The sequence below is a fragment of the Sarcophilus harrisii genome, chromosome 1, assembly GCF_902635505.1.
Source record: "Sarcophilus harrisii chromosome 1, mSarHar1.11, whole genome shotgun sequence".
Classification (NCBI taxonomy): Eukaryota; Metazoa; Chordata; class Mammalia; order Dasyuromorphia; family Dasyuridae; genus Sarcophilus; species Sarcophilus harrisii.
The window spans coordinates 668,489,621-668,517,175 of NC_045426.1; the positions used below are offsets into that span (position 1 = coordinate 668,489,621).

A 27,555-nucleotide genomic window follows, 5' to 3' on the forward strand; every position below is an offset into this window, starting at 1 on the left:
GAAAAGAGAGAAGTGAGATTATCATTTTAACTGTTTCCAGTTGTGTATAACTCTTTGTCTCCTCATTTTGATTTTTCTTGGCAGAACTACTTAAGTAGTTTTCCATTTCATTCTTCAGCTCATTTTACAGATAAGAAAACTGAGGCAAATAAGTAGAGGTGACTGACCTATGGTCACACAGCTGGTAAGAGTCTGAAGCAGATTTGAATTCAGGAAGATGAATCTTCCTGATTTCAGGCCTTGAATTCTAATCATTGGAATATCCATTTGCTTGTTATCTGCATAGAGGTTATAATTAAAATGAGAATGGATGAAATCACTGAGGAAGAGAAATTAGAATGAGGAAAGAAGGATCAGCCAAAGGTCTGGAAGATATCCACATTTAGGGTTTGAGAAGGAAAAAATGAACCAATAAAGTAAAACTGAGGAATATTCAGAGAGATAGAAGGTGAGCCAGGAGAAATTGGGATCAGGAAAATCGGAGAGAAAACCCAGAAGGGGCTGGACAGTTTCTTCTGGGCTTTGTCTTAAAGAGTGTCAGGACAATCTTATTTTTTATGTAATCCCTTCTCCTCCTACCATCTCCAGCTGAATGCAGCCTCCTCCTCTCCTTTCTGAAATCTTCAATCTCCCAACCACCTTTAAACATGCCCGGTCTCCCTCATTCCTTAAAAAAACTTTTGCTAGATCCTACTATTCCATCAAAGTCTTATCTCATATCCATTCCCCTTCCCTTAGAAAAAGGCATTTTTACTATTTCTATCCATATTAAAAGATACTTCAAGTCATTATTAATCAGAGAAATGCAAATTAAGACAACTCTGAGATACCACTACACACCTGTCAGACTGGCTAGAATGACAGGGAAAGATAATGCAGAATGTTGGAAGGGATGTGGGAAAACTGGGACATTGATAGATTGTTGGTGGAACTGTGAATACATCCAGCCATTCTGGAGAGCAATCTGGAACTATGCTCAAAAAATTATCAAACTGTGCATACCCTTCGACCCAGCAGTGCTACTACTGGGCTTATACGCCAAAGAAATTTTAAAGAAAGGAAAGGGACCTGTATATGCAAGAATGTTTGTGGAAGCTCTCTCTGTAGTGGCCAGAAACTGGAAACTGAGTAGATGCCCATTAACTGGAGAATGGCTGAATAAATTGTGGTATATGAATATTATGGAATATTATTGTTCGGTAAGAAATGACCAACAGGATGATTTCAGAAGGGCCTGGAGAGACATACATGAACTGATGCTGAGTGAAATGAGCAGGACCAGGAGATCATTGTACATGGCAACAAGAAGACTATATGATGATCAATTCTGATGGACGTGGCTCTCTTCAACAATGAGATGAACCAAATCAGTTCCAATAGAACAGTAATGAACTGAAAACCAGCTACACCCAGTGAAAGAACCCTGGGAGATGACTATGAACCACTAGAATTCCCAATCCCTCTATTTTTGTCTACCTGCATTTTTGATTTCCTTCACAGGCTAATTATACACTATTTCAAAGTCCGATTCTTTTTGTACACCAAAATAACTGTTTGGACATGTATACTTATATTGTATTTAATTTATACTTTAGCATATTTAACATGTATTGGTCAACCTGCCATCTGGGGGAAAGGGTGGGGAGGAAGGGAAAATTGGAACAGAAGGTTTTGCAGTTGTCAATGCTGAAAAATTACCCATGTATATATCTTGTAAATAAAAGGCTATAATAAAAAAAAAAAGAAAAAAGCATTTTTGCTTGCTGCCTCCATTTCCTCTCCACCCCCTCCCCAATCCTTTGAGATCTGATTTTCTATCTCATCACTTAATAATAAAAATAACAACAAACATTTATACAGTATCAGCTATGTACCAGACACTGACTAAGCTCTTTACAAATATTTCATATGATCTTCACAACAACCTTGTGATATGGGTACAATTATTATCCTTCTTTTATGGATAAGGGAACTAAGACAGACAGAGGTTAAGTGACTTGCCCAAGATCACACAGCTACTAAGTATCTGAGACTGGATTTGAACTTAGAGTCTTACTCTGAGTCCAGTATTCTATCCACTGCACCACCTAAATGTCTCAAGTAAAACTGTCCCATGAATTATCAATGATCTCTTAATCACTAAATCATACACTCTTTTCTTAGTCTTCATCCTTCTCAGACTATTTGCTGTAGTTGATACTTTTGGCCAGTCTCTCCTTCTGAATTTCTGTCTCTCTGTCTCTGTCTCTCTCAGTCTCTGTCTCTCTCTGTGTGTGTCTCTCTGTATCTCTGTTTCTCTCTCTCAGTCTCTGTCTCAGTTTCCATGTGTATGTTTCTGTGTGTGCGTGTGTGTGTGTGTGTGTCTCAATCTCTGTCTTGGTGTCTCCCTCTGTCTTTTTCTGTCTCTGTTTCTCTTTCTCTGTCTTTCTTGTCTCCCTTTGATTCTGTCTCTCTGTCTTCCTTTCTGTCTCTGTATTTTTATCTCTGCCTCTGTCTCTCTTTTTCTCAGTTTCTTTCTGTCTCAGTTTCTCTCTCTAGGTGTGTGAATCTCTCAATTTCTCTCTTGGTGTCTCCCTCTGTCTTTTTCTGTCTCTGTCTCTCTCTTATCTTTGTCTCCTTATCTCTGTTTCCCTGTCTTCCTTTCTGTCTCTGTATTTTCATCTGTCTCTATCTCTGTCTCTTTCTGTATCTCTGTCTCTTTTCATAAACACTACTCTCTCCTTGTGCACCTCTTACATTTTGACTGCTCTTTCTCAGTCACTTTTGCTGGCTCATCACCTGCATCATGTCACCTGAATGTGAATGTTCTTTATTCTATCTCTTTTCTCTTTTTCCCTCTTTTTCTCTTGTAACCTCTTTAGTTCTTAGGAGTTAAACCCATGGAAGCCTAACCAAGATAGAGTGTTCTATCTCTCTGCAGATGCCTCCTAGATCTATATACCCAGTCCCTATTTCACTTCTGAGCTCCAGTGTCACTTCATATCATAAAATGCCTATTGGACATTTCAAACTTGATAACGTAAAGACATCTTCTTAAATTCAACATATCTAAAACTAAGCTCATTTTATTTCCTGCTAGACCTCCTCTTCCAAACTTTCATAGTTCTTTTGACAGCAACACCATCCTTGAGCATCTCAAATTCATAATCCTTGCATTATCAAGTGAGACCATATTTATATTCCCTTTTCTCTTCTTTTTCCCAACCCTAAAATCCAATCATTTGCCAATTCTTGCTTTTTTTCTCTTCACAGCAAAGCCAACTTCTCTCAAGTCCCTCCCCTTAATTCAGATCCTCATCACCTCTCATCTAAGTTATTTCCTCCTAATTGCTTTCCTGATCCCAAATCTCTGGATGAGTGAAGTCCATAAGAACTGCACTTCCTATGTGCCAGGAATTGTACTAAGTGCTGGGGATACAAATACATGTAGATATGTTTAACACATATTGGACTACTTGCTTTCTAGGGGAAGGAGTAGGGGAAAGGGGGGGAAATTGGAACACAGGGTTTTTGCAAGGGCTAATATTGAAGAATTGTCCATGCATATGTTTTGAAAATAAAAAGCTTTAATTAAAAAAAAAAAAGCAAATACACGTAGAAAGACAGGACTTGTCTTTGAGGCATTTACTTTTTAATGGAAGAAGACAACATAAAAGGAAGATGGGTAAGAGAGGGAAGATAGCCACTCCTGGGGCATGGTAGAAGTAGTCTGGAGTATAGCATGGAGGGGAATTAAAATGACTGGTATGGGTGCCATCTTTAAATGGAGGTTCTGGAAAGAGGCATCTACTTTATGGTCTCTCACCACCCCAGTGCATCCTACACCGATCTCTTTTTCACCAGCTGAAGTGGCCTCCAGACTGGTTGAATGATAATGATAATGGCTAGCATTTATATGTCACTTGGGTTTATCAAGTGTTTTTACAAGCATTATCTATTTGATTGTCACAACAAGCCTTGGACATAGGTGCTATTATTATTTCCATCTTACAGATGAAGGAAACTGAGGCAAATAGGTCAAATGACTTGCCTCAAATCACACTACTATTAAGTTATCTGCGCTTGGATTTGAACTCATCTTCCTGACTCAAGATCCAAATCAGCTGCCACTTAGTGATAATAAAATGTATAAAGTCTTCCAATAAGCTTTTAAAGTCTTACACCTACCTTTCTACCCTTCTTGGATATGATTCCTATCTATAGCATGTTTGCACATATTTATTTGATGTTGTCTTCCTCATCAGATTTGGAACTCCTTGAGGGAAGCAATATCTCTTGTATCCCCAGAATTTAGCACAGTGCTTACTTAGCACATTAGATGTTTAATATTTATTTTTTAATATAATATTTAAAATAATATTTTTCTTTTTTTTAAATTAAAGCCTTTTATTTTCAAAATATGTAACATGGATAATTTTTCATCATTGACTCTTGCAAAACCTTGTGTTCTAAATTTTCCCCTTCTTCCCCCCACCTCCTCCCCTGGATGGCAAGTAATCCAATATATGTTAAACATGTTAAAATACATGTTAAATCCAATATATGTATACATATTTATATGATTATCTTGCTGCACCAGAAAAATCAGATAAAAATGGAAAAATAAGAAAGAAAATAAAATACAAGAGAACAACAAAAAGAGTGAAAATGCTAGGTTGTGATCCACACTCAGTTCCCACAGTCCTCTCTCTGGGTGCAGATGGCTCTCTCCATCACAAGACCATTAGAACTGGTCCCAATCATTTTATTTGTTGCAAAGAACCACATCCATCAGAATTGATCATCATATAGTCTTGTTGTTGCTGTGTATAATGATCTTCTGGTTCTGCTCATCTCACTTAGCATCAGTTCATGTAGGTGCTTAATGTTTATTGAATGACATGATTCCTTCATCTGCATTTTGCAATGACTTCTTTGTTCCTCACTCATGACACATAGCTTACCTTTCAGCCTCTGCATTGGTCCTCATCCTCCATACTTGGATTGCGTTCCCTCCTTCCCTGTATCTCATAGAGATCTCCCTTTAAGATACTCCTAGACACTGTCACCTACATAAAGCCTTTACCCATACCCACAAGTGCTAATGTTCTTTTTCTTAAACTACCTTGTATCTAACTACCTTTTTGTGTGTACACACATATTTTTTGTATCATGTATATTTTTATTGAATTTTTTTTATTTTTAAAACACATGCAAAGATAATTTTTCAACATTAGCCTTTGAAAAATCTTGTGTTCCAATTTTTCCCTCTTCCCCCCATCTTAGCTGGCACATACACATATATTTAATTACATTTATTCTGTATATATTTTTATGTATGGAACAGAGAGTGGTAAGGATGCTATCCCTGGCTTGAAGGGAAGCAGAATAGACATCTTTAGCCTCTTCTTCCCGACTATTCCATCGCTGTCCTTCTCCATGTGAGACTTTCATATCTGCTAGGAAGGAAAGCAGGAATTTGGAGATGAAAGCCACTTTACTCTTCTCAGAGAGAGGAGATACTGGACTAGAATTATATCAATCAGCTCTCTTAAATATGATTCATCATTCTAGGGGATATGATAAAATCTGAGTTAATTTTTTATTGCTTTGTCATATCTATGGACAAAGGGAAGCCCAAACACTCTATACAATGCTTGACAACCCTTCCCCACAAAAAGATCAGTTCTACCATAAACACACATAGCCTATGGCAAAGAAAATCATTAGTCCAAATTATAGCAAAAGAGAAATTGGAGAAGGGATTGTAAAATCTCTGTGTTTTATATATATAATTATATTATATAGTATTCTATGTTTTGCAGTTATATAATTGTACAATGTAGCACATTATTATATGATATGTTACATTATAAAATTATGTGATGTAGTATATTATTATATGGGACATAATTATATGCTACATTGTAAGACACGTGTGTGTATATATATATATATATATATATATATATATATATAGCCAGAGAAGGAGAATATATAACAAACAATGCAGAAAGAAGGAGATCTCCCATGAGGATTAAGATAACTTAGTTAAGAAAGTATCCTGAATGTCACTCAAAGGGAAACTTTGTAGCAAGCTGGGGACAGAAACATGATGAATTCTGCCAGCTCCTCTCATGTATCTCTGGAGTCTTTTGCTTCAGCAACCTAAGAGGGACTGGCCTCTGACATCTTCTCTCTCAAAGCGCGAAACGAGAAGGGCTCAAACCAATCTGACAGAAAGCTTGATAAATCCCAAAGAAGACTGACCCTGAAGACTTCTAAAGGGTGACTGACTGAGAACTGAAGCTCTCTTATCAACTTGAGCCTTGTACAGGGCAGGACAGGGCATCCATCTCCACCAATGAGAGAGTCCCATTACCAAAGGACTTTGGGGCAGAAGTTAAAGATGTATTTGTTGTCTTCTCTGTTAGAATGTAAGTTCGACCTGCATTTTTGATTTCCTTCACAAGCTAATTGTACAATATTTCACAGTCTGATTCTTTTTGTACAGCAAAATAACGGTTTGATCATGTATACTTATTGTGTATCTAATTTATATTTTAATATATTTAACATCTACTGGTCATCCTGCCATCTAGGGGAGGGGGTAGGGGGTAAGAGGTGAAAAATTGGAACAAGAGGTTTGGCAATTGTTAATGCTGTAAAGTTACCCATGTATATATCCTGTAAATAAAAGGCTATTAAATAAAAATAAAAAAAAAGAATGTAAGTTCGTTGTGAATAAGACTATCTCATTCTTTGGATGTGTTTTCCAGATACCTATAACAAGGCCAGATATAAAGAGGCAATACATATGTGTTTACATATGTGTGTGCATGTATGTGTGTATATGCATGTATCCATGCACATATGTCCAATATCCTACATAGAATGTCATCTATACACAAATGTACAATATCTTATATAGCATGGATGTTAATGTGTTTTATATATGATATGTTTTATACCACAGTTTATCATATATTTTCTATGTGAAATTATGTGATATGTATACTTGTTGCTTCTTTGATTACTTGTTCTCAAAATTGGTATTCACATGTTAATGTGTTTTATATATGATATATTTTATATCGTATTTTATCATATATCATATATATGATATTATGTCATATACTTGTTTCTTTGATTATTCTCAAAATTATTCACATGTTAATGTGTTTTACATGATATATTTTATATCACATTTTATCATATATCATATTTTATATAAGATATGATGTGATATATATATATATATATATATATATATATATATATATATATACTTGTTTCTTTGATTATTTGTTCTCAAAATTTGAGTTCTATCTGTTGGTCTTCATGTAAGCTTCTTGAGTGATTCTTAGAGCCTCCCAGTATGGTGAGCCCCTCTTGAGGTTTATAGTGACCATCATGCTTAGGTCAAAACAAAACTCTTTAATAGTGGGAGTCAGGTTTTCATGAAATACATGGGGGAGGGTGTTGGGTTTAGTTTTTTGGAAGTGAGGTTGGAATGAGGATGCATGAGACCAATCCTGAGTAGAAAGGGGATTGAGAGGAGAACGTAACAATAGCCATAGATGACTAGGAGCAAATGTAAGATGTTTTCTTGCTAATACAAGTGAGGGACATAGCCAAAGCAATTTGTTGTTCAGTTTTTGCCAGCTTTTCATGACAACATTTGGGGTTTTCTTGGCGAAGATACTGGAGTGGTTTGCCATTTCCTTCTTTAGCTCATTTTACAGTTGTGGAAACTAAAGCAAACGGAGTGAAGAGACTTCCCAAGGTTACATAGTGTCAAGGTCAAATATGAACTCAAGTGTTTCTGAGTCCAGGTATTATCTAGCTGCCTAATAGTAATAGCAAAGGCTCAGAGAATCCTAAACTGAGCTGAAAAAGTCTAGTAGGAAAAAAATAAAATAAAAATTTGAGCCGCTCTGAGCCAGATCTGCCCTTGACTAATGTTTAGAAAAATGAGCAAACCATCCAGCCTTCAACTCTGAAAAATGGAAAGAGTAGTGGGTTTGAAGTCAGAGGAACTGAGTTCTAACCTTGAGCTTGTTACTTGTATGATCCTGGGAAAGTCACATTTTCTTTGTAGAACTTCCCATCTGGAAAATAAAGGCACTTGACTAGATGAGCTCTAGGTTCCCTTCTACCTTTAAATCTCTCTTTTTTTTACAATTCCTTGAAAACCAACAATGGCTTCTCTTTCCATAGCATCTGACTCCCTACTTTTTACTATCACATGGAGATTAGAGCTGTGGCCAAGATAATACAGGGTCCTTTCTGAACCCATTTCCCTAGTGCTACCCTACTTCCACTTCTATTCAGAAAAATATTATTATTATTCAGAATAATATTTTATTCTTATTTAGAGAATAATAATCAAATTAATTCTGAGCTGAGATCTAGACCATTGCTATTGGAAAGAATGTGACAATCTCCTGTCGTCCCAAGCCAGTTTTCCCCTCTATTCAGAATCCCAGTGATCCAGGGTCCACCTGGGTTGCCAAAGAGAAAGAAGCTCTCTTACCACTCCTTACACTCATATATATAGGGAGCCCTATACCCTCCTCCAGTCTTTTATGTCCTCCTCTTCCATCGTTCCACGGAGCTTCTGTTCTGTTATATATTCTTCTTCTTCTTATACTTCTAAGTGGTAATTAGGTGGTTAACTGGGTATAGATTTAGGAAGAGCTGGTTTCAGATATAACCTCAGTCACTTCCTAACTCAGTGATCCTGAGCAAGTCATTTAACTGTATTAAGGTTCAGTTTCCTCAACTGTAAAAAATAATAACACCTATCTCTCAGGTGTTGTTGTTCTGAGGATCAAATGAGATAATATTTGTAAAGCTCTCAACATAGTGCCTGGAACATTGTAGGGGTTTAATAAATGGTTATTTCCTTCTATATTTTTGCCATCCCAAAAACCTGGATCCAAAAAAAAGACAGGGTATTCCTGGCTATCTTTTTCTGTGTTGGTCGTACCTTTTCTCATGTCTGTCACACATTAGGTTAGGAGAAGTAGAAAAAAGAAATGCTTTTTTCCTCATTGCTATTTCCAAACCTTCCCTATCATTGCCACTCACCAGCCTTTCATCTGAGGAGGTTGACCCATCCCTAAATATAACTGTATTCAAATCCCTTCTTGGTTAGTATTCAGATTCCAGTAACAGTTATCTGCTCACCTTCCTCTTTTCTCAAGGAATTAAATATTCCTCTCCCCGACAACAACCTCCTCTTACATTTGACACTTCAATCTATGTGTTGATGTCCTTTGCTTCCAATTCATCAGCCATTTCCTCATCTCACAGCCTTTTAGCCACATATAGGGATGGCTTGATTTCATCATCTGTGGCTTTACTACCTCCACAAAGGTAATTGAAAATATTCCCTCTAATCATCCTCGCCTAGCATGATGGGCTCTGCAGCTCTGTAGACTCAGGAAGGATTCTGATGGCTGCTACCAGGGAAACTGAGAACTTGGGATGGGTAAAAACACCAAGAAGTCAGAGACAGACCTATTACCTTTTGTTTTTCATGGATTTTGCCCCTGGATGAAGATTCTCAGTTCATTCTATCCCCCTGTGAGACTGGGAGCAGAAAAGTGGAAACTGAGAGCTGTCAGGGTTCCAAGTGGCAATGTGTCCGCAGCTGCATCCGCTTACCATAATACCAAAGTACTTTGCCATCAAAGGTGAGACAGCTCCTGGAAAGCTGTGCCAGCTGAACTTGAGACCCTATGGCAAAAACAGGACTAAGACTTTTAGGGTATTCATATAGACGAGTGGACCATCAACCAAAATTTTATTATTTCAGAGGAATATTCTTTTTTTTTTCTTTTCTACACCTCTAGATTAATAATAACAATAATAAATGACAATGCATAGCATTTTAGGGTTTGCAAAATGCTTTACATGTTGACTCATTTGATGAGAGGTTTTAACATGGAATCTTTGAACTTCTTTTGTATTTAATTTAAAAAAAAACTATTTCAACAAATTGGCACAGAGGAAACAGGGATTTTTTTTTTTTTTTTTTTTTTTTTTTTTTTGCTGAGGCAATTGGGGTTAAGTTTGCCCAGGGTCACACAGCTAGGAAGTGTTAAGTGTCTGAGGCCAGATTTGAATTCAGGTTGTCCTAACTTCAGTCAAATTTTTTAAAGATAGTTTTTCCTTTCATTTTTCCAAAATCTGTCTTGCTTCAACTTAACCTATTATTCCTGGTTCCATCCTTTGATGTCGAATGAATGGGATGTAGATGGTACAAAGGAGGAAGAATTGGTAGATTCTGTTTGAAGAACAGAAAGAACAGTAAGAACAATGTCACTATCATAGAGTATTATATGGAGAAGAATAAGATGTAAAAAGTTTAGAAATGTAGGAATGGGTTAGGCTGTGAAGAGTTCTAAAAGCTAAGAAGAAGGTTTTATTTTTGATCCATTGTAGCTTATTGAATAGAGGAATGACTGGCTATCTGCACTTCAGGAAAGTCATTTTGGCAATTGAATGGAAAATGGACTGGAGTGGGACTTGAGTTAGGAAGACTAACCAGAAGGATATTTGCAGATGATATGAAGGTGAAGAACCCCAAGGACAACCCCAACATGCATGTGGGGTCACCTACCATAAGCCTAGAATTAAAATTGGGTAAGGGGAAATCAGCAAAGTTACAAGAGATCAAGAAATAATAAAACAGAATATAAAGAATTTTAAAATAGAAGAGAATGTGAAATATCTCATAAGAAAAACAACTGATCTGGAGACTATATCAAGAAGAGAAATCATAAGAATTATCAGACTACCTGAAAGCAATGATGAAAATGGAGAACCTTGATACAATAATACAGGGAATATTTTTTAATTGTTCTGAAGTTTCAGAATAATAAGGGAAGTAAAAATAGAAAAAAAAATCACCTATTATCATCGAAAGAGCTCTTATGAGAAAAACCTACAGGAATATCATAGCCAAATTCAGACCCCTACTCTCATCAGGAAGGGGTTAAAGAGGAATCTTAATACATATATACTTACACACATACATACATATACATACATAGATATAAAAGTCTTCTAAATATAAGAAGGCAGGAGGATGAAGAGGGATAAAAAGTAAGGGAGGGATTTTTAGATAAAACATTTACTTTTAAAATGGAATAAAAATTTTCTCAATTTGTAAAGAAATAAGAGAGTGAGGAAATAGGATAGTAATGTATAAAACGGGGTATTAGATCTTTGTAATAGGAATACTAGGAGGGAAATAATAAGTAACAGAAGGGAAAGATAGCAGGTAGAAATAAAACAGGGAAGTTAGGAGAGATAGGAAAATAAAGGATATACACAAACATAAAATAAAAATCAGGAGAAGAATTTATTATGTCAAAAAAAAAGCAGAGGTAATAATCATGATCTTAGACAAAGTTAAAACTAAAATAAATTTATTCACAAGAGAAAGATAGGGAAACTATATGTCAGCCACAGCAATCAGTATTGTTTTAGACTATTTAAAATAACTAGACAGTTTAAGGAATATTGCTGTGGTGTAGGAAATGGTAAGTTGGTAGAGTTAGAAAAATATAGAAAGATTTGGATTTATAAAGGAAGATGTTATTTACCTTCAGAAAAATAGAGAATAAAAAAGCATAAAATAGTCTCACATAGATACATATCAATATGTATGCATATGTATGTGTATAATTGTAGACATTTATGTATATGTATGCATACATGTTTTGTGCATCTGTATAGCTGTATGTGTGCCTATATATAAACATATAAATATAAAAGTACTTAATGCTTTTTTTTGAAGGGGGGAGGAGAGGAGGAAGGGGAAAAAAATAATAAAGTGAACCATGTACAACAGAGAACAAAAGAAAACCTACAAGGAAAGAAAGATAGACAGCTCTGAACACAAGATGTAGTATTTAAAAAGTGCAGGCTTTCTTGAAATGGAAATTTATTGCTTTATGTTTTGAATTCTCTCTTATGTTCTGCCTGTGCACATGGTAACATTTTTCTTTTCCTATTTTGTATTTGTTTAAAATAAGTAAATAATTTTAAAAGGAAAAAAACCCCACTATAGTTTGGGAACCCCTAGCAATGTGTTTACTTTTATGAGTTGGCTGGGGACACAATTAATTCAAACTAAAGATATTTCATGAAATAGTATAGAAATAAAATAGCAATAGAACATTTCTCTTATAAACCCAATTCACGCAGTTCTACAAATAAAGACATTAATAACAAAAATGGATACATCTAAGGAACATTCATGAAAGGGCCCCCATACAGGGAAAATGTTCAGTCAGCATACCTGAAGAACATACATGATCAAGACAGACATATGGAGTATCAATTCCTAACTGATTCAACAGGGCTGGATGTCTTTGATGATGTCATTGTGCCGCTCTCCATGGGCCTACCTCCAGCTGGTCTCATGTGGAGTGAAATACGAATTGACTAAGGAAACAAAAGTATAGTCTTCCAAGAATATCAATTTATTAAGCAATGCATGCCAAACAAATAGGGACCAGGCCCCTTTCTCAGCTAATGGTTAGACCTCCAATACAAGGGAAGGCAGACTTTTATATAACCAAAAAATACTTAGTCAAATAAGACCAATTAATTAAAGAGAAACAATACATCAGGTAATCTGATTTCCAACTGGAGGAAAGATTAGGAACTAATACATTTTGTTGAGTCTGTAAGCAATAGATACAGGTGGCTCAGCTTCCCAGTCATACAAGTGGTTCAAACAATGCAATAAAATTTTCTTCCAATTCCCACAGCTGAATAAAGTTTTCTCACAAGACAGAAGTTGGACTTCTGGAATTGAATTAGAAATGGAAGTGTGCTATCTTCAGAACTGAGTCACAAGATAAAATTAGTGTGTTTCACTCAGTTTTGATTAAACTAATTAAACTAAAAAACGATTAAACAGTTGCTATTCTAATCCCTTCAATTCTTCCAATTTTCTCGATTTCCCTCTTTTGATTTGTGGGGCAATAGGCAATCCACTCCCCCTATTAGATCACTCATCTATAAGCCAAATTTATAAGGTTTTTCATATATCCAGAATCAGAATTACAGATTATGTATCAAACTACTTAGAGAGCTAACAAACTAATTTTGAAAAGGGAAAATTATATATCACCAACGTAACCATAAAAACTTAAATATGAACACTGTGAAACAAAAGGACAAAGAAATAATATAATAATTATCAATATGAACTAACATTAAGTCTCTTTATCCTAGTAACCCACTCTCAATAATCAACACATTTTGAGTCTCAGATATCTCATGATGTCTTTGGTTCCTGGAAATCTTTCTTTCTTTCTTTTTTAATTAATTATTTTGTTTTTTCAAATACATGCAAAGATAGTTTTCAACATTTACCTTTGCAAAACATTGTCTTCCAAATTTTTCTCCCTCTTTCCTCCTCCTCTCCAAGATGGCAAACAATCTGATATGTGTTAAACATGTGTAAATCTAAACATATTTCCGTATTCATCACGCTGTGCAAGAAAAATCAGGTCAAAAGGGGAAAAATGAGAAATTTTAAAAAACAAGCAAGCAAGCAAGCAAACAAACAGAAAAAAGGTGAAAATACTATGCTTTGATCCACATTTAGTCTCCATTGTTCTCTCTCTACATGTGGATAATACTTTTTCATCACAAAGCCTATGGAATTGTCTTGAATCACCTCATTGTTGAGTCCATCACAGATGATAATCACATAATCTTGTTAATGTGTACAATGTTCTCTTGGTTCTGCTCACTTCACTTAGCATCAGTATATATAAGTCTTTTCCTGGAAATCTTTTCTTGCACATTCTAGAATAGAATAGAATTCTAGGATAGAGTTCCTTCTCAGGATAGCTTTGAAGGACCTCTGTTCTCTGGTCCATATCACTTTTAGCGGTTCCTAGATAGTTCTGTCAAAATCTGCCAGTAACAAGACTTAACATATAGTACAATCTCTATAATTTGATTCTTCAAATCTATAACTTTAGAGAATGTCAGGGTTTTTTTAATTAAAGGTTTTTATTTACAAAGTATATGCATGGGTAATTTTTCTAATACTGACTCATGCATAACCTTTTGTTCCAAATTTTCCCCGCCTTCCTCCCACCTCCCTCCCCTAGCTGGCAGGTAGTCTAATACATATTAAATATGTTGAAATACATGTTGGATCCAATATATTTATACATATTTATGGTTATCTTGTTGCACAAGAAAAATCAGATGAAGAAGAAAGAAAAACTGAAAAAGAAAAAATGCAAGCAAATAACAACAAAGAGAGTGAGAATGCTATGTTGTGGTCCACACTCTGTTCCCATGGTTCTCTTTCTGGGTGTGAATGGCTCTCTTCATTACTGCACAAGTGGAACTGGTTTGAATCATCTCAATGTTGAAGAAAGCTACATCCATCAGAATTGATCATTGTATAGTCTTGTTGTTGCCATGTATAATGATCTCTTGGTTCTGCTCATTTCACTTAACATCAGTTCATGTAAGTCTCTCCAGTCCTCTCTGAAATCATCCTGCTGGTTGTTTTTTATAGAACAATAATATTCCATAACATTCCTATACCATAATTTATTCAGCCATTCACCAACTGATGGGCATCCATTCAGTTTCCAGTCCCTTACCACTACAAACATTTTTGCACATGTGGTTCTCTTTCTCTCCTTTAAGATCTCTCTGGGATATAAGCCTAGTAGTAACATTGCTGGGTCAAAGGGTGTGCACAGTTTGATAACTTTTTGAACATAGTTCCAAACTGCTCTCCAGAATGGTTGGATCCATTCACAGTTCCACCAACAATGTATCAGTGTCCCAGTTTTCCCACATGCCTTCCAACATTCTTCATTCTCTTTTCCTGTCATCTTAGCCAATCGAGAATGTCAGGTGTTTTTTGTGTTATTTGCTGTTTTTATCTTTACCTAAATCCTATACCCAATAGAAGAATTCAAAAGGATTTAATTACAAAACAAAACCTGTTGTCTTTCAAAATTAGCAGACATACTTTAAAAATGGAAGAAAATTTCACTTTCTGTACTTTAATTATTAATCAATATTCTATGTAAAATACTTAATCTACTTAATAATACTAATTTACTTAATTTTTTAGAATCTAAAACATATTCAAAGGCTGAATTTCTATACAAGATACATTTAGAAGCCAATCATATGCATATATATGTATATGCATACATATATGTGAAGTTCTTAGAGAAAAAAATTGAATCCTGTTGTTTTCTCAAAATTAACTATTCCATTTAATTAGAAAACTTTTACATTGTACCTTTGTTTTATGACTTGGTCCAATTCCTCCTTTTGGAAGGTATTCCTATATTATAATTTGACCACAAACAGATTAAAATTATTAAATTTTTCATACTTAACATCTTATTTAAAAAACTTAGATATGTTCCAGTATCAATTTATTAATTAATAGATTTAATAATATACTTAAGAAAACTTCTACAACTTAAGTGCCCCTATTATAGAAATTTGCTATAAAAGAAAAAGAAGGGACATAGTGAAATGTCAAGGTTTGTGCCCTCACGGGCACAGACTGATTTGAAGTATACCATTACAGGGGAAAAAAAAACCCTCCCTTATCTCTGTTTGAGTCTAGGCATGAATCATTTCTGACGACCAATCGTGTGGTCACAGGGTATCAAAAGCAAGGCTCAGGATTAACCAGATGAGGGAATAGGAAATTCAGAGAGGATAATAGTATATCAGAAAATCTGAGTCAAGGGGCTCTTATCTTATACCATACAAAGCAGATACCCAGGTTTAGCAGTTTTCAGATTGCAGTACATGGCATGTTTTACTACTGCCTTCAAGACAATTCAGACAAACATTCCTTTAATCAAAACTCAAAACAATAGTAAATTATAGTCCCAACAGTTTTTACCTGAAATAGCAAAATTTCACTAAACACAACTTAGAGCTGGAATAGCTTTACTTAGGTTTTCCTTGCAGTTAACATTTCATTTGTTCTATTTTTTCTTTAAATTAAAACTAACTACATTCTGGTGTTTCAGACATATGGCAAATTCCTGATAGTTGACATAGTAATGTATTGAAGTTATATCTATAAACCACTCTACACATTTTCATAATTCTTGTATGTGACAGTCAAAAGTTTTCAGTTGAAAATTCACTTTTTATTATAGCAACATTATTATCTATTTTAAAACAAAATATACTTTGTTAAGTATTTGTTTTCAAATATCTTAAGAGCTTAATTCATAATCCAATAGCACTCAGATTTAAAAAGGTTATTTTTCTAACAGCATTTCTGATACAATGATACAATGTTACAATATAATATATTAAACTGAAATGGTTTTCCACAAACACAACCAATGCAACAAAGATCAGAAGGAAAGCAGAAATCTGAGAAACAATTTTATGGCAAGTGTCTTTGATAAAGGTCTCATTTGTCATACACATAGAGAACGGAATCAAATTTATAAAAATACAAGTAATTCCCTCATTGATAAATGATCAAAGGATATGAACAATTTTCAGATGAAGTAACCAAAGCTATCTATACTAATATAAAAATGCTTTAACTCACTATTGAATAGAAAAATGCAATTTAAAATAACTCTGAGGGTACCCGTGTACACCTGTCAGATTGACTAATTTGACAGAAAAGGAAAATTATAAATGTTGTAGAAGATGTGGAAAAATTGGGATGTGACCCGAACCAGTAATTCTGGAGACAATTTGAAACTATACCAAAGGGTAATCAAACTGTGCATACTCTTTGAGTCAGAAATAGTACTACTATGTCTGTATCCCAGAGAGATCATAGACAAGAGAAGAGGACCTATATGTACAAAAATATTTATAGTGACTCTTTTTGTGGTGGTAAAGAATTGGAAATTGAAGGAACGCCCATCAGCTGGCTATGGATAAAGAAGTTGTGGTGTGTAAATGTAATAGAATACTATTGTGATATAAGAAATGATGAGCTGGTTGATTTGAGAAAAAAATCTGGAAAGACTTACATGAACTTACATAAAATGAAATAAAACCAGAAGAACATTGTGCATGGTAAGAGTGACATGCAGTGATCCATTCTAAAATGACAAGAAAAAATAATGATAAATGTTGGAGGGGATATGGGAAAACTACACTAATGCATTGTTGGTGGAGTTGTGCATTTAATATCTGTGTGAGAATATTTCACTTAGTTTCTTTCCAGTTCAGTTTGCTAATTCATAAAATGAATGCAGTTCCTATAGAACAAACCTCATGAGGTTGTCAGGATGAAATGAGATGATGCCTATAAAGTGTTCTTTAAACCAAAAATCTAAATGTCTGACATTAATATGATTATTATTACACATTCTTCTAGGCAAGGCTGACTTCCCAGTTTACCAAAAATATAAAGGAGTCAAGACAACCCAAAAGTCAAGGGCTAAACCACACCCAAGACTCTTATCCTCCTAAGCCCCTGTCGATCCAAAAGGTTCAAGCCATCCAGGTTCAGCTGCCGGATGATATTTACCATCAGATTCCCGCTTACTATCTCGAGCCCCATATGCTCAGGTTTAACTCCAAAGCCCAGCCTTTTAGTAATGTGCTGGTAGATGAGATGGACATGATGCTGACTAAAGCAGCCACAGTCATCCAGTCAGCCTGGCGAGGTCACCATCTTCGACAGCAGATGTCTATAGAGCTAAAGACAAACAAGGCAATGGAGAACGTTCCAAATGCCTGGCATCCGTTTCCTGTCCATCAGCATCTGCAGTCTGCTCAGGACCTGGAGCACATGGGCCAGGAGCGGGTCCAGGCCTTCAGAGGGACTTCTTATCCACAGAACACTTCTGAGACAGTCACTGAGACTAGTAAGGACCATAAGCTGCCCTGGAGACCACTGGTTCATTTACATCAGCAGAGATTAGGGATTTCTACTACTGGGCTCCATCCTCCAAAGAGTACAGTGGACAGATGGACACAAGTCTCCTCCAAGGAGGACATTCCAGTTACTGAGAAAATTAACCAGTCATATTTAGGGAACAAAGTATCCTGGACACAGTCCCAAGATTTGCAAGGGGCTAAATCTGAGCCCTCCAAACCTCATAGATATTTCAGTAATAGAAAGACCAAAGTCCAATCCCAAATGAATTCTACAGATAAAGCAGCCAAGACCTCTTCTCCGATATATGCTACAACGGAAGAGGTCAAGATTCCATCCAAGGAACAATCCACAGCTAGATTTCCCAAGAGCCTTTTGCAAGAACGCATAAACGGAGCGACTAAGGACCCATCTCAGGCAAATCTGGTGGCTGGCGTAAACAAGACCTCATCCCATTCCCAATTCTCAACTAAATTGACCAAGGTCCTATCTCACACAAATCTGGAAGCAAGAGGAACCAAGGCTCCACTCCAGACCCACCCCACAGCCGGATTGACCAAAGTCTCATGCAAGGAATGCATAGCATCTGGAACAACCAAACCTTCATCCCAGTCACATCTGGCAGCTGTAGTCCACAAGATCCTGCACCAGACACACTCCACAGCTGGAGTGACCAAAGTCTCCTCCAAGGAATGTCCAGCATCTGAAACAAGCAAGGTCTCGTCCCAATCCCATCTGGCTGCTGTAGTCCACAAGATCCTACATCAGACACATACCACAGCTGGCGCAACCAAGGTCTCATCTAAAGAACACCTGGCAGCTGGAGGAAGCAAGGCTCCAGCCCAGACACATCCCGCAGCTGGATTAACCAAAATTTCATCCAAGGAATATCCAGCATCTGAAATTACCAAGACCACACATCTGACAGCCGTATCTAACAAGATTCTACTCTATGAACAACTCACAGCTGGAGCAACCAAGACCTCATCCAAGGAACATCTGGCAGCTGTGGCCAACAAGATCCTTCACCAGACACAACCCACTGTTGGGACAACTAAGGCTCCACCCCTGTCACATCTGGCAGCTGGAGCCATTAAGGCTCCACACCAAGCCCATCCCACAGCCGGAACCAAGGCTCCACCCCAGTCACATCTGGCAGCTGGAGCCATTAAGGCTCCACACCAAGCCCAGCCCACAGCTGGAACAACCAAGGCTCCACCCCTGTCATATCTGGCAGCTGGAGCCATTAAGGCTCCACACCAAGCACAGCCCACAGCTAAAACAACCAAGGCTCCACCCCTGTCACATCTGGCAGCTGGAGCCATTAAGGCTCCACACCAAGCCCAGCCCACAGCTGGAACAACCAAGGCTCCACCCCTGTCACATCTGGCAGCTGGAGCTATTAAGGCTCCACACCAAGCCCAGCCCACAGCTGGAACAACCAAGGCTCCACCCCAGTCACATCTGGCAGCTGTGGCCATTAAGGCTCCACACCAAGCACAACCCACAGCTGGAACAACCAAGGCTCCACCCCTGTCACATCTGGCAGCTGGAGCCATTAAAGCTCCATACCAAGCACAACCCACAGCTGGAACAGCCAAGGCTCTGCCCCTGTCACATCTGGCAGCTGGAGCCATTAAGGCTCCACAACAGGCACAAGCCACAGCTGGAACAACCAAGGCTCCATCCTTGTCACATCTGGCAGCTATAGCCATTAAAGCTCCACAACAGGCACAAGCCACAGCTGGAACATCCAAGGCTCCATCCAAGGAACATCCAGCAAGAGTATCCAAGGCCCCAACCCAAGAATACTCCATAGCTAGAGCCAATAAGACCTTATCCCAGTTACATCTGGCACCTGGAGGGACCAAGGTCCCAACCCAGGCACACTCCACAACTGGAGTAGCCAAAGTCTTGTTCAAGGAGCCTCTGTCACCAGGAGCAAGCAAGGTCCCATTCCAGTCCCATCTGACAGCTGAGGTGACCAAGGCTCCTTCTCAGGTCTATTCCACATCTAGGATGAGCAAGTCTTCTTCCCAGACACATTCTATAGTTGGAGTGATCAAGACCCCATCTCAGGCACATCTGGAAGTCAAGGCAACCCAGGTCCCATCCCATGAATACTTAGAAGCTAAGGCAATCCAAGTCCCATCTCAGAGCGATTTGAAGATCAAGATGGCCCACGGTCTACCTCAGCCATATCTGGAGACCCAGGTCCCATCCCAAGTCCAACTAGGGACCACAGGGACAGAGACACCATTGCAGGTACAGATGGGGTCACTCCTATCCAAATTTCTATCCTGGAGAGACATGGACATGAGCAAAGCTCAGGCTTTCCAAGAGCAGGGAGGAATGATGGCAGTTCCAGAGATGGAAAATGAAGAGAATGAGGTGGAAGAGTCCCAAGTGGCCAAGACTAAGCCTTCTCAGGAGCAACTGGGCACTGTGCTGTCCAAGGCTCTGTGTCAGGGAGAGGTGAGAGCAGCTTTAACCAATGCCTTGTCCCAAGAAGTATTGGGCCCTAGCATGGCCAAGACTTTGTCTCAAGGGATTTTGGGGCCGGTGTTGATTAAAGCCCTGTCTCGGGGGGCTTTGGGAACAAGTGTTTCCAGGGTCCTCTCCCGGGGGGAGCTGCGGGCAGAGGTGACCAAAGCCATGTCCCAAGGGAAGCTTGGGGAAGCCCTAGACAAAGCCCTGACCAAAGATGAGAGGGCTGCCCTCAACCAAGCCCTCTCCCAGGGGGAGTTGAGTACGGTCCTCAGCCAGGTTTTATCCCAGGGTGTTTTGGCAGCCATGGCAAGACCTTTGGATATAGGAGCTGCTTCAAGCCCCTCCCTAAAGGAAGTGGGAGGTGGGGTCCCGCAAGCCACAAGTCAAGTGGATGTGGGAGAGACAAAGCGAACCGTCTTCTCAGTAAGCCCTGGCCCATCATCAAAAGTTGTCATCTCAAGGGAAAACACTTGGCAGAAAATCTCCCAAGAGACACTGCTACCTGTGGACAGCAGCGATGTCAATGTGAGTCTAAATCATCCCGAGGAGCCTATAGCCAATAGAGTGGCTCCGAGTCTGGCCCCGGGGAACAGAACCAGTGGGGTGACCTTGGGTCTCCCCTGGAGAAACTTGCTTAGGGGGGTGACCCCCAGCCTTCATCAGGATTCTGAAATCAACGCAGGAGCTGGGCCAAGTATCCACCAAATATTCCCACCTGGCGGCCTGGGTTCGATCCTGCCCTGGGGGTCCATGGCCAGCGGAATGGTCCCAAATCTGTCTCAGGGGACGGTGGCCAGTGAACTTGTCCAAAGTCTATTGCAGAGTTATGAAGTGGTCTCCACTCTGGACAAGGCCAGGGGGGAGATACCAAATTTGCCCCAGGAAAGTGGAACTGGCGGGGTCAAGCCAGGCCCACAGCAGCCATCTGTACCTAATGAGGTGACCCCAAGATTACAACAATCATCCAGGACTAGCGGGATAGCGCCGGGTCTACCCCAGGGACCCATGGCCAGTGGGGTAATTCTAAGCTTGCAGCAGCCACCTGGGGTCAGTGAGATGACTCCAGGTTTGCACCAGGTATCTGTAATCAAAGGAGTGGCTCAAAGCTTATGTCCAGTCTCAGGAGCCAGCAGAGGGGTACCAAGTCAGTTTCAGGATCCTAGAGACAGTGAGACGGCCCCAAGTTTATACCAGCCATCTGTAGCCAGTGAGGTCTCAGCTCTACATCAAGGGCCTAAGGCCGGTGGTTCCCAGAGATCTATGGAAAACAGGGGAATTCCAAATCTAAACCAGGCCTTGGTAGCTAGTGGAGTTACCCCAACTCTCTCCAAAGTATCTATAATCACTGGGGTACCCTCAGGTCTCTATCACAGATCTATGACCGCTGCTATATCCCCAAATATGTCCCAGATGACTGGGGGCAATAGAATGGCCCCAAGTCTATCCCAAGAGCCTTTGGTCAGTGGCATAGAGCCAAGGTTACCCCAAACGTCTGTGGCTCATGGGGTGACCCCAGCCCTACAGCAAGGGCCCGTGGCTGGTGGACTGGTTCCCAGTCTATATCCAGCTTCAGTGATCAGTGACATATTCCCAGGCTTCCACCAGGCATCCATGATCAGGGACGTGACTTCAAATCTGTATCAGGCATCTGTGGCCAGTGCTTTAGGTCAGAGTGCATGCAGGTCCCCCATAGGAACTGGGATTCTGGATCCACAAGAAAACTTGGCTCCAGATAGGTTGGCCAGAAATCTGTCCTGGAGCTCCATGACCAATGAGATACATTCCAAGCTGGCCAGTGGGGCAGTGCTAAGTCTCTCCCAGGCGGCTAATTCTAGGCTACCCGTCCCAGACTTCCACCAGCTGGCCCAAACCACTGGTTCAATGTTGCAACACACTTTGAAACCCAACTCTCTGGCCCTGAGTGTGCACCTAAGTGAACAGCTGGGGAACAGGATGGACACGAAAAGCCTACAGCAGGGACCCATGTCTCCGTATCTGGGCGTGGTTCCAAGTCCACATCCGGTAGCAAAGACCAGTAGAGTGGCTCAGAGTGGACCTGAGACAGCCATGCCCAGTGGGGCTCCCTCAGATCTGTATAAGGAGCCCGAGGCCAGTAAGGTGACCCCCCTTTTACGCCAAATGTCTGTGGCCAGTAGGATGGAGCAAAATCTATATCCCGTATCCCTGACCAGTAAGTTGTCCCCTACTTTATGCCAGGGGTCCATGGTTAGTGCATTAACCTCGAGTATACAGCAGGTGTTTAGGGACAACAAGTCAGAACTTAACATACACCAGGTGTCCACTACTAGAGGAATGACCCAGAGTCTCCACCAGGAGTCGGGGGTCAGTGCCGTGGGCCCGAGTCTATATCAGGCTTCCTTGGCCAATGAGATAGCCCTGAGTCTACAAGGGGTTGTCCCCAGTCTGCATCAGGAGTCTTTGGTTAATGGAGTACCCCCCAATCTATATCAGGAATCCATTAATCCTAGGGTGGATTCAGGCACAGCCTGGGATTCTGCAATCATGAAAGTACCCCCAAATATGTATCAGAAACATATGCCTACTAAGAGCACCTCAAATAATTCCAGGGACCCTCTAGCCAATCTACACAAATCCATGGCAAAAGGTGCGTCCCTAAGCCTGCCTCTGGGCTCTTCAATCTTTGGAGAGGGGCAAAGTGACATCCAGGAAGTTAGAGCTGCTCAGGAAGACACAAATGCACAACACAACTCCATGATCACAAAGGTAGAATCCCATGAAGTCCAGAAGTTCAAGAGCTACAGGGTGGGCCCAAATCTGTCCCAGGATGTAATTCCAAGTTCACACAGGAAACCAGGAGTTAATGAGGGGACTGCGTATCAGAAATCTGGGGTCACTGCACTAACCCCAAGTATGCACTGGCCATCTGAAGTCAAGGAGGGGGTGTCCGATGTGCACTGGGGACCCCGGATCAGCGAGCTAGCCCCGGATGGGCATATGGGAGCCAGAGCCATTGAAATGCCTCCAAATATGTACCAGGAACCCAGGTTCAATGAGGTGTCCCTCAATGTGCCCTGGGGATCTGTGGTCAGCAAGGTAGCCCCCAGTAGGCAACAAGAGTCTGCAGTCAGGGAGGGGATCCCAAGTGTGCCTCAGGTAACTGCGGTCAGGGGAGTGGTCCCAGCTGTGCATAGGGAATCTGTGGTCAGCGGGATGGCCTCAAATGGTCTCCCGATCTCTAGGGTTGGTGGGGTTGCCCCGAGTCTGCCTCAGGGACCTGAGGTCAGTGGGGTGGCCACAAGTGGGCCTCAGAGACCAGTGGTCAGTGAAGCCATTCCAGACATGAGTCAGGAATTGGTAGCTGGTGGAGCGGCCCCAGCTGTGTACCAAGGATCCGTGCCCCAAGCAGTGTCTCCACAAGTGCTTTGGAGATTAGCAGCCAGACAACTGGTTCCAGGTCTATTACAAAAGTTTTTTCCCAGTGGGGAGGACCCAGGGATGAATCAAGGTTCTATGGCCAGCGGAGAGACTCCAGCTATGAAACAAGGATTTCTGTTTGATGAGGTGACTCTAAATGTGAATCAGAGACCTGTCTCCAAACCGGAGTCCCCAGGAGTACAATGGAGTTTAACAGCCAACCAGTTGGTACCAAGTCTATTCTACAAGTTTATGCCCAGTAGAGAGGACCCCAATGTGGCCACAGGGATAGCTCCCCCCGTAAATCAAGATGGGGCTCCCAATACACATCAATCATCCATGGTCCCCAGTGGACACTGGACATCTGGATCCAGCGAGGCAACACAGAAGGTGAAGGAGAAATCTGTTGCCAGTGGAGCAACTCCTTCCGTACACCAGGGACCAATGGTCAGTGGGGCGGCTCCGAGTCCACATAAGGAACCAAAGGCCCCGAGTGCACTTCAAGGTTCCAGAGGCAGTGGAGTAGCCCCAAGTAGCCAAGAATCTGGGACCAATAGGATGATTTCAAGTCAAGAATCCAAAAGCAACACTGCAATGCAGAATGTAAGGTGGGGCTCCATGTCCAATGCAGTAGCACCTAGAGCACAGCAGGGATTCCTAGGTGGCAGGGTAGCCTCCAAATCAAGTTTGAGATCTGTGACCTACAGGGTAGCCTCAAATGTGCAGCAAGGATCCCTGCCACGGGGAGCAGTCCAGACTCTGAGCTGGGGTTCTGTGAACAATGGGGCAATTCCAGGTCTAAGTCTGGGACCTATGAACTTAACCCCAAGTGAAGGTCAACAATCTGTAGCCAGCAAAGTCACCTCGAGTGAAGAGCAGGGATTTCCAGCCAGGACCGTGGTCCCAAGTAAGAAGTGGGGACCAGAAGACAGCAAGATGGCTCCGAGTACGCTCCAGGGAACCTTGAGCACTGCGGTGGTCCCAGAGGCAGGCTGGATCTCCGTGAGCAGGAGCATAGCCCAGAGCACACATCAGGGGTCTGCAGGTGGTGAGATAGCCCCTCTCGGACATCACAGAGCCACGGCCGGCAGAGGTGTCCCAGGGGTGACCAAGGGACGCGCAGCCGGCTGGGGAAGCCCGAGGACGCATCAAGGGTACATAGTCAGTGGCAAGACCCCGAGCGTGAACTGGGGCTCTGCGGCCAGTGAAGGATTAAGAGTAGCCCCAAGCCAAGAATCTGTGGCTAGTGGGGTCACACCAAGTATCTATCAGAGGTTCCCAGAAACCGGGGGGACCCCAGGATCTATGGCTAGTGGATTGTATCAGGGATCTTCTAGTAGAATGGCCCTGATCTACGGGAGATCCATGAGCGAAGTGCCTCCACAATACCCGGCTAGCCCCGGGACACCGAGCACACAACAAGCAGATATGGCCAGTGTAAACCAGGAACCCGGGGCCAGTAGAATCGTGCCAAATGGGCTTTGGGGGCTCATGACCCAAAAGGTAAATCCCTGTGTTGTGCAGCAGCGGTCCAGGTCAGGTCCAGAGGAAGAAACCCCTTCTCCAAGGGAAGGCCCCAGCTGGCCACCAGAAATAGTAGAGGCCATTCAGCATAAGGCGGCCTCAGTGATCCAGGGAGCCTTCCGGGGCTACAAAGCCCGCAGGCAGTTGAAGGACCAGCACATGGCAGCCACCCTCATCCAGGCCAGGTGGAAGAGCTTCCAGGTTCGGAAGGCTCTGGCTAGCCAAATAAAAGCAGCCATCAAGATCCAGGCATTCTGGAGAAGCTTCCAAACCCGCCAGAGGCTGATGAATCAGAGGTTCATGGGGGACGCAGAGGCAGAATGGGAAAGCCTGGACAAGCAGATCTTGCCCCATCGCTGCTTCCACTCCTGCCAGCCAAGGTCCTGTGCCCTCTGCCAGGCCTTACAGAGGAAGGTTCATAATGGTCCCACCTGCCTGGCCCTGCTCACGCAGCCCAACTCCAGGACCTGCCACATCTGCCAGCACACATTCCAAACGAGGATGCTCCATGGCCTGGGCCAAGGTCCTGAGGACCTGCGCGGGCGGAGGGCGGGCTCATTGCCCATCCAGAGATCTCGCCTGCTGCACGACCAGCTGAAGGCAGCAGTGCTGATCCAGGCGCTCTGGAGGGGCTATCAGGCTCGGCAGGCCCTGAGTAGGCAGCAGGCAGCAGCCATCAGACTGCAAGCTTCCTGGAGGGGCTGCATCACCCGCAAAAATCTCACCGAGAAAGTCATGCTCCTGACTCCTACCTTGGCCCTAGGCTAGACGGTCGATCCACCTGCACTCCGAAGGGTGGGCGTGGGCTGGGGGTGATGGGAGAAAGGTGGCTCTGGAAAGCAAGTCTTTCTTGGGATGAACTAATAAAGCCTTCCAGTGTCTTGATCTAAAGCTGTCTGTGCTGTTAGGGTTGGGCTAAGTGGGAGAAAATGAGAGTTCCTAAAAGGTTTTAGGGTACCTGAGGGCAAGGTAGGAATGGGGGCTCCACATAGCACCTGCTTAGACAACCTATTGCCTTTGCAAACTCCTGTAACTCCACTCAAGCAGTGCCAGTTGGCTCCTAGAAATACAGGAGGGTGGGTGCTAGAAACTGCAAACATTAAGTGCCATAGGGCAAACTTTCATCAATGATCCCTCCGAGTGGACACTTTTATTATTTTTTAAGCTATACATGTACATTCATTTTCGACATTTTTCCATATGAGCCATATTGGGAGAGAAAAATCAGAACAAAAGGAAAAAACCATGAGAAGGGAAAAAAAATTGTATGCTTTGATTTGCATTCAGTGTCCATGTTCCCCTTCTGGATGCAGACGACATTTTCTATGCAAAGTTTATTGAAGTTACACTGAATTGCTGAGAAGAACTAAGTCTATCATAGCTGATCATCACTAACTGTTGCTGTGCACAATGTCTTCCTAGTTCTGCTCATTTCACTCAGCCTCAGTTCATGTAAGTCTTTCCAAGTCTCTCTGTATTCATCCTGCTGGTCATTTCTTACAGAACAATAATATTCCATAACATTCATATACCACAATTTATTCAGCCATTCCCCAGCTGATGGGCATCCACTCAGTTTTCAGTTCCTTGCCACTACAAAAACGACTGTCACAAACATTTTGGCACACGTGAGTCCTTTTCCATTTTTTATGATCTCTTTGAAATATATTCCCAGTAGTAGCACTGCTGGATCAAAGGGGATGCACAGTTTGATAGCCCTTTGGGCATAGTTCCACATTGTTCTCCAGAATGATTGGATCAGTTCATGATTGAGTGGACACTTTAAAACAAGACACTATACTGCTTTGAAGAATCCATAGGAGAACAAGTCACAAGGGCAGTCCAGGAGAGAACACAATGAAGAGGCAATGGACCAGCTGCAAAATCTAAGTCAATGACATGTAGAAACTTCATGTACTTTTTACTTCTTCCCTTTCCCATTCCTATTTAAGCTGGTTTGGCCTCCTGGCTATAGTTTGCTGACTCCTAGTCTCGATTTAAGAAAGTGACAGAGAAAATGTTAATAATGAAACTTAAGCTTTATAGTGTGCTGTGCTTATATTTCCCTTGGGGAGAGCTGGTTGGTAAATCTTTTCCAGTACACCCTTGCAGAGAAAGTACCTTGCTCAGGAGAGAGCAGTTGCAGAGAGAGGAGCTATGGAAGAAAAATAAGCCTATGGGGAACAACAGAGTTTTGCCCAAGCTAAGGTGCTGTAGAATTCTGTAGGATCAGAGGTAGAAATTTCCTTAGCCTCATGTATTACCGATGGCTG

At 41.2% G+C, this 27,555-nt stretch overlaps 1 protein-coding gene across 1 annotated transcript in view; it reads left to right on the top strand.

Moving 5' to 3' along the window:
- IQCN (IQ motif containing N) overlaps nt 1–26,162 on the top strand; it is a 45,754-nt gene extending 19,592 nt beyond the window's left edge. Inside the window, exon 2 of the mRNA XM_031948212.1 lies at nt 17,369–26,162. Within this exon, the coding sequence (XP_031804072.1) occupies nt 17,369–26,050 (8,682 nt within the window). The 3' untranslated portion in view covers nt 26,051–26,162. The remainder of the gene's footprint in view (nt 1–17,368) is intronic.
- Nucleotides 26,163–27,555: the final 1,393 nt, after the last annotated feature.